The sequence below is a fragment of the Nasonia vitripennis genome, chromosome 1, assembly GCF_009193385.2.
Source record: "Nasonia vitripennis strain AsymCx chromosome 1, Nvit_psr_1.1, whole genome shotgun sequence".
Classification (NCBI taxonomy): domain Eukaryota; kingdom Metazoa; phylum Arthropoda; class Insecta; order Hymenoptera; family Pteromalidae; genus Nasonia; species Nasonia vitripennis.
The window spans coordinates 18809927-18824079 of NC_045757.1; the positions used below are offsets into that span (position 1 = coordinate 18809927).

The following is a 14153-nucleotide window of genomic DNA, read 5'->3' on the forward strand; positions in this document are numbered from 1 at the left end:
AGTTGCAACTTTTGATGCTAAAATTATTGTTTGATGAGTGTTCATGCTTACTTTCTCTTGCGTTCGCAGGTCCAACTCTTGTTCCTTCTTTGCCAGTCTCGTGGACATATCCGAATTTTCCTTCTCGAGTTCGTCGGCCTTTTTCCGCGCAGCAACGAGTTCCTCTTCCTTGGCCAATAGATGAACGATTTCCTTGACATTGATTTCGATCGGGGCAACATCAGGGTTCCTCGTAGTACCGACTTCATTTCCCTCGGATTGTAAGACTATTTGCTGTACGATGCGGTCAAACAGCAACCAATGCTGTGGGTACGAGCCGTAGTCGACTGTAGAAACAATGAATCGTTATTAATGGAAATAACAAGTCATCTCAAAGGCTTTTTAAAATCGTAGTAACTTACGTGGCAGTAGGATACAGTGTTCGAGCAAACTGAGCAGATGAGGATAGGCTGCCGTGTGACTGAGTTTCCGCCTCAGCAGGTCGAACATGGCAGTGGCGCTCTTCGTGTCCACGTGTTCCTTTTCGAACTTCCTCGCGAGCTCCTTCTCGTCCTCGTTCCTCACCATCTCGAAAAAGTCCAGATGCCGATCCAGAGTTTCGTTCTCGTATTTTCTGAGCTTCTCGATGATCGGCTGGATACCGAGCATCAGCAGCTCGTACCTGAGGTGCAACCTGAACTCCAGAGTGACCTGACCAGGTCCGTAATTTAACACAGCATTGATGAAGGACATGATAGCAGTTTTGAGAGACAAATTGTCCTTGTAAATGCCAAAGTTCTTGTCGAGGTCATTGATGATCGACTGGAAGCGCGTACGCTCCGAGTAGTACTGTTGGAAGTGCAGCATCGCTTCGAGAACCTTGCGGTGTCCACCAGGTACGAGACAGACGGCGCCGAGGATTTCGAGCACGGCGATTTTCGTCTTGATGTTCTCGGTTGCCAGTGACTGCGATATCGTGTTGATGGCCGTTGGATGAGCTAACACGTGAGCTCTGCCGTTCTGTTACGAATTGACAAGATTATGTGGTCAGTCAAGATTGAAGTAGAGATTTGAGAAATCAATGATTGAATTTACTTACAGAGTTATTCATCAGTGCCTTCAAACAACCGATAACGCTCGTGTGAAGATTACTGTTGGCTGCTTCGACGTCCATCGTTTCGAGGACTTGCAGAAGGGAGTTCAAACCGTCTAATTCGATGAACCTGATGACGAAACTATGTGGTTGAGTTCGAAGGGCAGTTTTAAGGGCTTCGACGTGCCGCATCTGATTCGCAACTTCCTCGGCCTCTTCTGGATTTGGATTCTGTAAATAACAAAGGAAATTTCATTGACGTATATCGGTTCATTCACCCTCTAGCATCATCTGCTAATCAGAATGCGTCTGAATACTCACACTCGTGATGGACTTGACTCTGTTGATGTAGTCCTCTGGATCCCCACTGAGATCTGTGGTGCCCAGTCCACCATTGTTCAGAGTTCCGTTACCCTTTCTCGAGCAGTAGATCTGCCACTTCTTGTTTGCAGGCAGAGCAAGGACAGCCTGTCGATTAGCCTGCGTGAGGTCGAGCTCGTCGACGAGCTCCAGGAACATCTTGTTGAGTTCCTCCTCAGCTGGCATCGGCAGGGTTGGCGTCACCGGATGAAGAGACAGCATGCCCGTCTGCTCCACCACGCAGTACGTGATCTCCGGTGGTTCGTCATCCTGCAGATAGAAATTGTCTTGTTACTTTGTGTATGCATTTGCGTTGAAATATATTACGCCACAACGAACATCTTTTATGAAAATGCGTAAGGTAGGGATAATTTGGACCTATCTGGACCGATCATGCTATAACTGCTCGAGACATACACTTGATAAATAGTAACAGTTTACAATAACTGTATCTTATATTTATATAATATGCCAATATAAATACCTAAACAAAAACCTAATCAATACTTTCCCCGGATTGACATAAAAAGAGATAAAAAGTAAAAGTCTTTACGTCAAAAACTGTAAAATCAGAATACATCAAGCTCGAGTTGAGGTTCCTAAACCAAAACAAAGATATTCTAATGCCATCAGATCGAGCAGCTGCCGAAGTGGTCACACTCGATCTTCACAGCGCCTGCAAGGTGTCACATTCTTGACTTTTATATCTGTCGTAGCCAAGGAATTTAATGCTCCTGCCGAAATCGCGGTCGCTTTCGACTCGTAAAAACGGAGCATCGCGGCGGTCGTTTATGCCGCCGCTAGCGTCGCGCCGATCAAACGAGTAAGAGAGGAAGATTCCGCTGCCCGGACATCGGGAGAAGCTCCCCGATTTTTCAAAGTGAAATTTTTCGTCGGAAACGAATTGATGTAGTGCATATTGCAAATTAACCGTACAGTATATGCTACAGAATATTTTTCAAAGTAAACATTTTTCAAAGAAACGGGCGAGTTTATGACTCAGTAAATTTTGCATTTTACCGTACAATGTATGTAAGAGATAAAATCGAGGGCTGTATATATAACTGTTTTTGTAAAAGACTTAAAAACGTTTGGCTATACTATATTGCTTATATAATCCATAAGCAAATTGATTTTAGCTGCTGTGCCTATAAGTCATATTTAATTCAGATTTGTATCTTTGATAAGCTTTATCCAACAACACACGATTGTCGGATATTAGCTACAATATTTTCAAAAATCATCAAGATGTGCTTTCATGAATCATTCGGGATTTGAAAAGCCTATGTAAAAAATCTTTTGGACATTTTTACAGATCTTTCGATAAATCATCTAGCGCCAGCCATAAGTCATGAGGAAACAGCGTATAAACGCGTTGTCGATCCATCACCCTCCACTCGTGGCATCTCACCTCCCGTGAACAAAAACTCTCTTTAGGATTCCATAGCTACGCAAACTCTCATGAGGAATCCTCGTATCTTCCTGAGCATCGCATTTCTCAGCTAACAGGCATCCGGATATAGCTGTTATCAGGCCCAGAGAAAAGCTTGATTGTGAAATCATCGAGGAGCTATACGCGAAGGTTTCTTTGACGCATTTTCATGAATTCATTGAGAAGGAAAGACTGCGCTGGTCTTGTTGACGATTCAATGCACTGGAAGGTCAACACTGATGACAATGGTTCGCTTGTTACGAGAGTGACTATGGAATATGGGTTAATTTGAAGGAAGAACAGAGACGATTGTGGAGAGCAGTGCGTGACATTTCTAAAAGATCCAAATACCATAGTGGTGTGTAAGCCATTTGAATTTTGGAGTATCATTTGGTTTCTTGCGTAATATGCATTTTTTTTTTACTATAAAATAAGACTTGAAATTACTGACATTCCCCGGGTAATGTTTCCTTAGTGTACAGAATATCCGATTGCAAGACATTTGCTAGAGCCGACTATAAGAACATTGTTTTTTTCATCTAAAGCTGTTTTACAATACCTATAAATTCGAACGTTCAACTATAAAGTGTAAATTTAATTAGAGAAACGTGTGATTGTTCACATTGAAACAGTGAAAAGAATGGCACGTATACTAATAGAATAGAGAGGCAATGCAAACGGTGAGCCTATCAAATTTCATTGATTACCATTGAAATCTACTTCTCGCCGATCGTAAAATCGTAAATTGGTTGGCAGGAACACACACCGAGCGCGAATCGGCGCGACTGATTGAAAATGTTTGTGCGTCATAAAATCGGCTCATTACCAAGCCGTAAAAGTCGATCCTCTGTCATAATGAGGATATTTTGAGTAATTTAGATTTTACTTTCTTGTTTCCGCTTTGGCCTTCGGGGATATCTGCTGCGAGTATTCGAGGCATTCCTGTTCTTTTTTTTTAATCGTGAATTACTTTCGGCGTAAACAAAAACATCTTTTTTACCGAAGAGCTCGAAAACGGAGCTTTCTAAAATTGTCGGGGTGAAGTTTTATTACTGCAGCATTCTTCGGAAATTGAGCAACATCAACCTCAAACAAAATTTTAGCTTTATAAATTCCGATCCTTCAATAAAATCATAAAATGACTGCATCCTCGGGATAGGTACGTCAAGAGTAGGTAAAATACTTTGAAGTTATTACGCGAAGCATTTTTATCGATTCAAAAGCAGGATTGTCTATTTTTCGTTCTACTACAAATCAACTCATTCAAGTGGTTCGCAGACCGACAAATGCATGGGACCGAGCGCATAGAAGAAATAGGTCTCGCAGCAAATTACGACACACTTCTCCAGTAATCCAAACCCAATAACCCGAGCGGCAGAACAAAAGCCCCGAGAAAGTCCCGTAATGCAGAAGGCTCGATCCTCGTGCATGAGAGTACAACAGACAGAGCTTCGATATAATCCAATCTGCAGCTATATTCAGTACAACGTAATCAGCGACACACGGAGCGTCGTCGTTAAGCGTCACTCAGTCAGCGACTCTCGTGGACTACTTGCGAACACAAGGTACTGCCCGATGGGAAAGCCCGTCCCATCTTTCCTCCTTTTTACACTGGGTTTAGCTGTCGGTTCCCGGGTCATCGTGCCGCGAATATTGAATAATCGAAGGCTAATCGATGCCGCACGTGTGCACGATGTACCCACGCGGCGCTCGATGCGCCAACGCTGCTGCAGCATCGCATAAAGGTCACAGGGAGAGAAAGAAATACTATAGACGCGCGCTGGATTCCGAGCGCAGGTACTTTCACACGTGACTAGGAAATTACCCATTCTAGTGACTAGCATATATACCCACCACGACACTCGATTTATTGCGAGCGTTGCCTGATGCCGGAGAGCCGCAGGCTCATTCCAGCGGGGAATGTTCGTACAGTGTGTACGTGCATGTGGAGGCTGGAGCTAGACAGGCTGTCGCGATTCACTGTGACGCTCTGCGAGTGGATTTTTCGTCGAGGTATCATGCGTGATTGCCTTGCTCAAGGTGCTTTTCAAATGAGATTTTTCGAATTAAGGTTTCTGTCATTGCTGCGGAGGTGCAAACAATGTTATTGGAGTATGCAATTAGAAATATTTGTATCATGACGATTTCTTCATGATATTTGTTGTTTCTTTCGTATTATTTCTATGTTACCGTAAACAAGATTGAATCTTCATCACTTTAAGCTATAATTAGATATTAATTACGTGCCAAGTGAATGTAATTCTCAAATTCTAGACTATCGGACTTCAAAGATTACAAAATAGATGAATTGATCATGATACCTGATATTATAAACGCAAATTCTTAAATTCCGATTTTCACCAAAGTATTAGCAAACGAAATTACGTGATTACATAATAAGATCTACCGAGAAAAGATTGTTCAACGCATTAGACTATCCAAAACTTCTCTCAAAGCATTCACACCAAACCAATTAAACCCATAGAAATTATATTCTATACGTAATTTATAACGGGCTTTCGCAGTTCATAACCAAACGGCTACGATCAACAGCTTTTAAACAAACACAACCCGAAAATATTTACACTCTCCTAATCCCTTGCATAAGCGAAGCTTAAATCTCGACGTAAAGCGCATTGTCTCACAAAACCTATTCACCTCCAACATGCATATAGAAACGTACTTTTTCTTCTCGCGCTATTGCGTTATATATCGTCAAGACCTTTCTCCGTTGCTGCACCTGTTGAACAGCGAGCGACGAGTCTTATACTTAAAAGAGCCTATAATCCACTGCGCACGAAGAAGCATCAGCTGCAGCAGCATTGGCTGCTTGCCATGTGCCGCTGATTGTGGCCCGCTATATACATAATGGGAGGACGATAAGCGTGCGTCACGTGAGAGACACGCGGAACTGCAACTGCTGCTTAGGAGAGTAATTAATACGGTATGCTGGCGGCGCATTTATCAGTGGGACACCTTTTTAAGCTCGGCTATACGTTTTCTTCTTTTTATATCGCCAAAGCGACGTTGTTGTACCTTGTAACGTAGTTGCACGCGAGACGAGAATATTGTCCAAGCGCGGCAATTAAAATAGTTTCTTGTTACGCGAGATACTGCAGCGACGAGGAAGTGCGAGACGGGAAAAGCTCTTGCCGAAAATGGCTTTTAGTCGGAAAAGTTGTTTTGTCGTTGTGTGACGCTATAGTAGCTTGTTGGTTTTATGTATGTTCTTACGGTGTTCTTACATCACTCGTTTTTTTTTTTTGTTGACTTCAACTTTTTGAAAAATCTAATAAATTGAATTATTTAGTATGGTTACCAAGTTAAGATGGATATTTTTTTGCAACAAAACTACTTTTTCATGCGGAATTTCTCGGATTAACCAACTCCGAGAGTATTAAACCAACAAGCGCGTAATTGGCATCGATAAATAACAACAACAGCGCAGGTGCTACTCGTGCGTTAGGACGCAAAACGTTCATAGCTTTAAAATTAACTAGTTTATAGTATTACGCAAACCCCCGGAACGTTTAATTAAGATATTTTCTCGAATCCTTTTTAGGCTAATCGCCGATTTCACTCGAGCCTCATATGTTTGCGCAAACAAATTCTTCCGATAGTAATAAATTCCGCAATATTTGAAAAATGTCTCCAATCGGCGGTAAGAAAAGAGTACATTATATTTTGACTCAATTAAACACATTGCATATATGCCGATAAAATCGCATTTACGAGAATTATCTTCAGCTGCTTGGAAAATTCGTTACACAATCACAGCCGAAGAATGTCCGCCAAACAAGCGCCATATCACGTTCCTAACCATATACCTAAAGCCGAAGAAGGAAATAAACAAATTCACGACTCGTCCATCGTCTCCATCAAAAGCCGAAGAACCTGGTGCGTCATCTCTCCGCTTCATCAACATTTCCGCAAGTAATTCGAATCACGCTGCTCGCACTCGGACCTTGTGTATATGAAAAAAGGAAAAGACGCAAAGTGGAACAGCGAATTACGCGTCCGAACGTCCGTGACATTGTCAAGAGTGTCGAGCCGTTTTTTCGCGCAAAGCTTGAATTATTTATAGAGAACGATGTATCGCCGCGATTTCGTTCGCAAGAAATGAAAGCGGACCGACTTCAGAGAGCGCGCGCGGCAGATGCAGTGCGCGCGCGTGCAGACGTATTATAATGAAGCCAGAGCCTCGTCATACTTACTGGCGAGTGCGCGAGTTAAGGTTTTACGACGCTTTTTGTCGAACTTACAGCTAGGACTTTTATGAATTGTAATTTTCCCGAACACTCGGAGCTCGGGTGAAGACGATTACCGTTGTTGTGCTGGTTTCTTTCATGCGCGTGTAAAGTTCGCTAGAGTGGGTGGATCCAAGCTTGCACGCGCGCTTTCGGATGAGAGTTCGAAAGTTAATAACTTATAGGAGAATAGAATGATTACCATCTCTTTTTTAAGAGTGGGAAATCTCAATGTGGTAGTAATCTTCTGACAACAATCTTCAACAGGATAAATCTACTTGTAAATGCAAACCCTCCTCTCGTGACTTGCAGTCACGTGATACAATATTAGCCATTGAATATTCAAATAAGCGCATAGTCAGCGCGATAATAAATGATACACTAAACAACTTGCTAATTATCGAAATATATTCCACCTCTCAAATCTGATACGGCTATTTTCTCTCGTACGCCTATGCAACTTTCCACAATCAAACGACTTTTTTCTGCTGTCGTATTCATTTCTATAGCAGCTCTTATCGCCGAGCATTATACGACCGATTTCACGCAGGCGTTGAACGCACTCGAAGAAGAAGGAAAAGTAAGGCTCAACAGACCGAGAACTGGTACGATTTTAAGGCTAGTCATTCGATCGATGACGATCATATTAGCCCGCGACGTCGCCTACTACGCAGTAGCTCCTTCGTGCAAACAAATTGCGCCACGTATCCCTCGTAAAAGCACCTCTCGCTCGCACGCATTCAATTGAATTTCACTCGACATCCAGTGAAAGTGAAATGATATCGCCGCGTATTAATTGAAATTTCATTGAGGCCTCGAACGCGTCCTTATAGGCGATTTTGGCTTCCGCGCGCCGTATTGTATACACCCGTTTCGGAAAGTGAAAGACAGCCCGAGAGAGATTGTACGCGCGACTGCTTTTTTTCGCTCTCCGACGTAATTGGAATCGAATTAACCCATTAAAGACGAAGAATGACAAGGGCGATGACGATTAAACGACGAATAATAATTACGTGAATGTGCGTAAATCAACGTCGCGAAAAAGGACGCTTGCGATTCGAACGAGGATAAAATTCGTTAAAAAATAATGACAACTAGATGATGTTTGTGATGTAACGCGAGAAAAAGAACGCTTTCGCTCATATTGTTCTTATTAATTAAATATTTGCCCATTACGTAAAAATATTAACATTCTCAATCATCAGATGTGATCAAAATCATGATACTCTGACCTGACTTAGTCGACCCTTCTCTATCCAATTTAGTTGCTATGCATACAGCACTTCACGTTTTCAGATGTTTGAGTGACTCTAATAACATTATGAATTAAAGACACAAGTTATTCTTTCACCTGGAGGCATCCACAGAAAGATTTCTTCACGCGTGATGGCATCGTCTGACAGCGACCCACAAACTCCTTTAGGGGCTGTGGACTGTGGACTTTGACAGGACAGCTGGGAATCCTCTGTAACATTAAAGGTAGTAGAACATTATTAAGTATTCAAATTGCACATTTTCAAGCTGCAGAGTATACATTTTAATTTGTCATTTCTATTATATATAGTTAATACAACCTTATTGCGACTACTAAAAATTGTGTTTCTCAATAGTACGTGGTTTTACTTTCACCCTTTCTCAATAGTACGTCTGTAACAAATATATTCTAATGACTATCCTTACCATGATTATTCAAGCGTCGCCTCAAGTTTTACTGCAATGGAATACAAAAATTAACAAACGTAATAGAAACCAAGTAGTAAATGCAAATGTAAATACATTCTTTATCCCTAAATGTTCTGATCGAAATGTTCACGCTGAACTATCTCAGAGTTTGCATGTATATGCACAAACAAGTACTAATATACCAATTACTTAGTATAGAAAATTGATACATCACGCCCGTCATAAACCGCAATTATGAAGCTGTTACATAGAAGATATTTGCGGTTATACTTTAAGCATGAAATAAAGCTAAGCGAAAATCGTTTACCTACAAATGAAACATCCTCGTAGCTCCAATTTTGCCTGAAAGCTTTCGTAAAATAATGAAGACTTGAAGAAGCCAGTTTTACACTTTCCAGCAATTAAAATTTAACTCGTCTCTACACTAAATATACGTCTCTGTGTGTGGAAGGCAAAATATCGTCTCGCCAAAAAATTAATTTTTTATAATATTAATAAAATTTATGCAAGCTGCTACGCGCACGGCATTACTTAAGACCATTTGCGTGTATGAAGACGCATTGTTAGCATGAATATGGGGTTACTTATACGACAAAATTAACTTTCGAAAAAGTTACAGCCATAAGCACATTTATAACCGCTTTATTATATTACGCTATAACGTGCTCTCTAATAAGTTGAGCAACATTTACTGCACACAAGTATTAGTTTACCAATGAATAAATATCAAAAAATATAACTATAAGTACACATAAGTACTTGAAGATTCGAATACATTATAGAGACAAAATGACAATCCTCAGACAAGCCTTAGATAACACGATCGATAAAGCTATTAAAAAGGCACAAGTGTTCGATCGATCAATATGATACAAACATCGATAATACGGGAAGCACCGCTGCGCGTAGTCAAGGTCACAGACACCACCTGGCCGGCAGCATCATCATCGTATAATCTATCTGTCTAACGTGTAGGCCAAATACACGTAATAATGCAAACGCAGCGTGAAGAATCTCGAGCGAGCGAGTCGAATCGGCGCGGAAGAAAGCGATGACTTCTAATTATGCGCGGAGCGTTAAACTCCTTCGAGTGCGAGTACCGACGCCGGACACGAGAGCCGACGATGAGGAAGCGCGCTTGCGCGCGAGATATCGGCAATTAGTCGTGAATTTCACTCTCCCGTATACGAGGGGGATCAGATTCGTATACGTTGTACCGCGTGTTTGCACGACTCGCGAGAGAAGATTCCTTAAACATTTTCTTTTCCTCGAGTGCTGCTGGAGGCTAATGGTTAGGAGCGAGACAGTACGCAAGGAAGATTTAGATTGGATAAGGCTCGTTCTCCTTTTTATTTTGTCCAAATAAGCCGTGATTGGAGAGTTCAAGAGGAGAGCGGAAGAATGTTGTACATCATCGAATTTCAATCAATTTTTTATTTGGAAAGTGATTGGTAGTTCTTGCGAGGTCTTTTAATTTGTTGGTACCTAATTTTGAATTTATTATTCTTTTTGTTTAAAACATTATTGCAAGTTTAAAATTGGTAGCTTGTTCGTGATTTTCAAATAAACCAAGTCGCAGTGTTGAAAACATGCGAATAAGTATTATGTATCCTTTATGATAAGAGAAGTGCTATCATAAGAAAAGCAATTCTCATTGAAAACGAAACGAGATGCTGTAGCACAAAGATCTTAATATTTTATGTGATGTAGATAGCGCAACGCTCGTACATACTTTCGTTCACTACGCACATATGTAATTTGTTGAAGAGAATCCAATAACGAAGTACAATGTTATGATGGAAGGACTCAACATTTAAATAATAAAACTGATATTTGTATAGATAATAACTCAAGCAGACATTGACGTTGGAAACTAATGTAGTCATTATTTGAGTCTTTAATATTCACCAATCTTATCAGCAATCATGTGAAATCGGCAAATACCGAATTGTTTTAATTCAAAATTACTGCTCTGATACGTCTGCGTTGACTCTGTCTTACAGTAAAATTATGTAAACCGTTGCTAAAACACGCGTGTTTTATAACAACAATCTTATATTATCAAGAGAAAATATTTATTCAGCAATTAACATACAAGCAATACCACTTCAAAATAACTCAATGATAAAAGTGCACTTTCAAAGCTGTGACTCAACGGTAAATCCTTGCACGATTTGCACGCCCCACTCTGTTCGATCTCCAAGCACACTAACACACACACACACTAACACAACTCAAAGTAGCATCTTAAAATCGCAAAAGTGCTCGTGCACTGACAAACTAAAAAAGCTCTTCCCAATGGAGCCGACGGATATCCGACCCCGCTCCTCCGTCGCGATGAGCACGCGGCTTACCACTGAAGAAGCAGAAAAAAGAGAAAAAACCGCTGGCGTAAGAGAGACAAGGTCGACGGTAGTGCGAGGCGCTTATCGTCTCGTGGCCTTATCACGTACCCGGTGACACTCGATTATTGTACAGACAATTGCGCGCGCAACTTTGCGCAGCCAGTATGTTAAGGTGTACATCGTAATTACCCGCGAATTTGACTCGGCGCTCACACAAGGCTCGCGAAGGTATCGACCTTGCACCTTCTGTATAGGCTGAACGAGCGACTGGTGTTCGCATTCCGGATAAAAAGTGCATAGATTACAATTGTGCCATTGGTACAGTTGTGTGTAAAAGGATTATTGTAATTAAGTAAATAGTCCTTTTAGGGCTACGTATATGCTTCTTCGTTTTGATGATAAAAAATAAAGATCATTTATTAGTAAATCCGTAGCACAAAAAAACGATGCTAAGAATTATGGAAAAATATCACGATGATATTATACAATGTTCCAGAAAATGTTTGAACAGCTTATTAAGTATGTGAACGGCATTTTTTAAACTGGTAAAACCTGATAAATGAATTAATATATAAAAAAAAATTAATGCGTATACGCTCGCTAATCAAAATTATTTAAAACTATGTATAAGAATTTTCAATTTGCTAAATATTTCTTAAGTAACTAGCATGATGGAAGTGAAGATAACCAAGAAGTTATGCTAAGGTCGAGCATTTTTCTCCAGCTCAACAGATCGGAACGAATTATTTGCTTATCTGCGGGTAAAGCATGTGCGCGGTGTAATTTATCTGTATAATCATATTTTCTTTTATCGTCGTCTTGACATAACGCATGTTAACCTCGAGTAACCGATTCAACCTGTATACGGCTCTGTGATCTTCTTTTATTTTTAAGGTCTCAATTAACGCGCTGTACACGTGTAGTCAATATACGCGTTTTTTACACAGTCTGACAATACCATATCGCACTATGATGAATGAAAAAGTCATAATTTTAATTATTTCACTTAATTATCTAGTATATTGTTTACGCTCAAGGTATCGTATGATGAAAACGCATGGACGCAAGGAACAATAATCGATTTATGATGATTGGGTTGTTTTCTTTGTTCGGCAATTTTCGTTGGATTGTCAAGAATCCCTTTGTCTTCGTTTCTTTTAAAAGGTTGGAGTATTAACGCTGGGTCTCTGGGAAGAATAATATCGAATGGTGCGATGAATAACATTGCAGTCCTAAAAATGGCAATTCTATAAGTTATAAATCATTGTGCGTTTGGAAAAAAAACCGCGACAAAACTGCAGTAGGGAAAGTAATGTCTGCGTCAGAGAAAAATTCGTATATTCATTTCATAATCTGCTCTAGATGCACTTGCATATAAGGTACGATTGAATAATAATCTAAAAAGAAAGTGGTGCAAATCTCTTGTATTATAATTCAAGGGATATTGAATTTGTAATAATATACAAAGGATTCATGATAAAATATAAATCCAATATTATATAGCAATGCTTTTATTTTTTTATTATTTTTATTATTTTTATTATTTTTAAAAACCGCTACGGAAGATTAACGAATATAAAAAGTAGCAGTTATCAATGCCTGTCAACAATGGTTCATTAACATTTTACAGTTCAATAAACGTAGATTTTAATTGTTCGCAGTGCACGTAAGAAAATAGTATTTGTAATTTACGTCGGGCATACAATGTTACTCTCCACGCGCCGCATTATATAGCCAGCAGTAAACATTTAATAAACTATTTCCAGTTTTAATAATAATACACACAAGCAATTTGATATTTTCACTTCCTATTATTTCAGTTGCGCAATGCAGATGTTACAATCATAATCCGTGGTTTATTATAATTATAATTTTCGAGCTATACTCGTTGCTCCATTAAAAAAAAGTGCATTGGAACTCATCGCAAATGCATTCGCATTTCCCACATTATCAACAGTACAACATCCCGCAGAGTCACCAGTTCAAAGAGCTCACGGGCCCAAATCATCTTCCCAGCACACATGTAAACCCGATCCTGATTGCGTAAACTACCATCAGCAGCAGCAGCAGCGAATATAATCTCGTTTCACACGATCTCGCGTCCGACAGCGTCCGTCAGGAAGATGAAAAAAACGAGCTTATCCCGTCGCCGGGCGTGTATAATAATACACGCATGCGAAGCGCGCCCGCCGCGTCAGCATATACATCGCGGAGATATACTTAGTAAAAGCCGGGGGAAAGTGCGCTTGGCCGAGAAACCGTTCCTCCTCGTCCTTCCTCTCCCGCGCGTCTTCGCTTGATATATCCTTCGCAGCTCCGATCACGATATTGCGCTCAGTCGGTCAAACGGCTGCATCTCTTCGAAGAATGTCCCCCGGGCCTACTCTCCGCGCACCACACGTATGTGTAATGTGTATGTATGTATAAGGCTCGCCGCCGGTTTTTCGGTCGAGAGAGGAAGAAGTGCAGCGCGGAGCAGTAGCATCACGTGTCCGTGTCGAGCAATCGTGGAATATTTTATGCGCGGACGTTTGCCCCGTTATAAACATCGGGGGCGAGGAGAGCTGCGGCTCTCTGAAAAAATGCGCCGGGACTATTCGCCTGACCATTTATGCAGACGTTTGGAGAAGAAGGTTTCGTTGCTGCCGAGAGACGAAGAGACTCTTCTGGACTCCGAGACACTTCAGACATTACCGCGGCCGCAGACAAAGGATGCTTCGGATACGTAGGGCGGAGTTTGATGTCCCGACGTTACGAAACTCTCGAGTGCGCGTTATACGCTTTCAGCTCGGGAAAATCTGTATGTTTTGACACGAGCGCGCTACCGGTAACGAAAACGTTACGAAAAGCCGAGGCGAAGTGCTCATCCCGAGCGCGACATAAATTCTCTTTAGTACGTAAGGAGAGCGGAAAGCGGCGAGAAAACTCATCAATCCCGGCTAAGCGTCGCGTATATCGCGTCCGCGAAGACGAACAGCTGGGCGTATGCGCGGTTATATTATATGCTTACACGC

The 14153-nt window shown here is 41.1% G+C and overlaps 1 protein-coding gene across 5 annotated transcripts in view; it reads right to left on the minus strand.

Moving 5' to 3' along the window:
* Daam (disheveled associated activator of morphogenesis) overlaps positions 1-14153 on the minus strand; it is an 80979-nt gene that overhangs the window by 4822 nt on the left and 62004 nt on the right. For 4 of the 5 annotated variants that reach the window (XM_016984689.3, XM_008209917.4, XM_031921710.2 and 1 more), the window contains 5 exons: positions 8463-8576; positions 1394-1702; positions 1079-1303; positions 402-999; positions 52-326 (listed from right to left, as the gene is read on the minus strand). In XM_016984689.3, the coding sequence (XP_016840178.1) occupies positions 52-326; positions 402-999; positions 1079-1303; positions 1394-1702; positions 8463-8576 (1521 nt within the window). Of the gene's footprint in view, positions 1-51; positions 327-401; positions 1000-1078; positions 1304-1393; positions 1703-8462; positions 8577-14153 lie in introns of those variants that run through there. The other variant, NM_001128935.2, reaches the window with a different exon arrangement.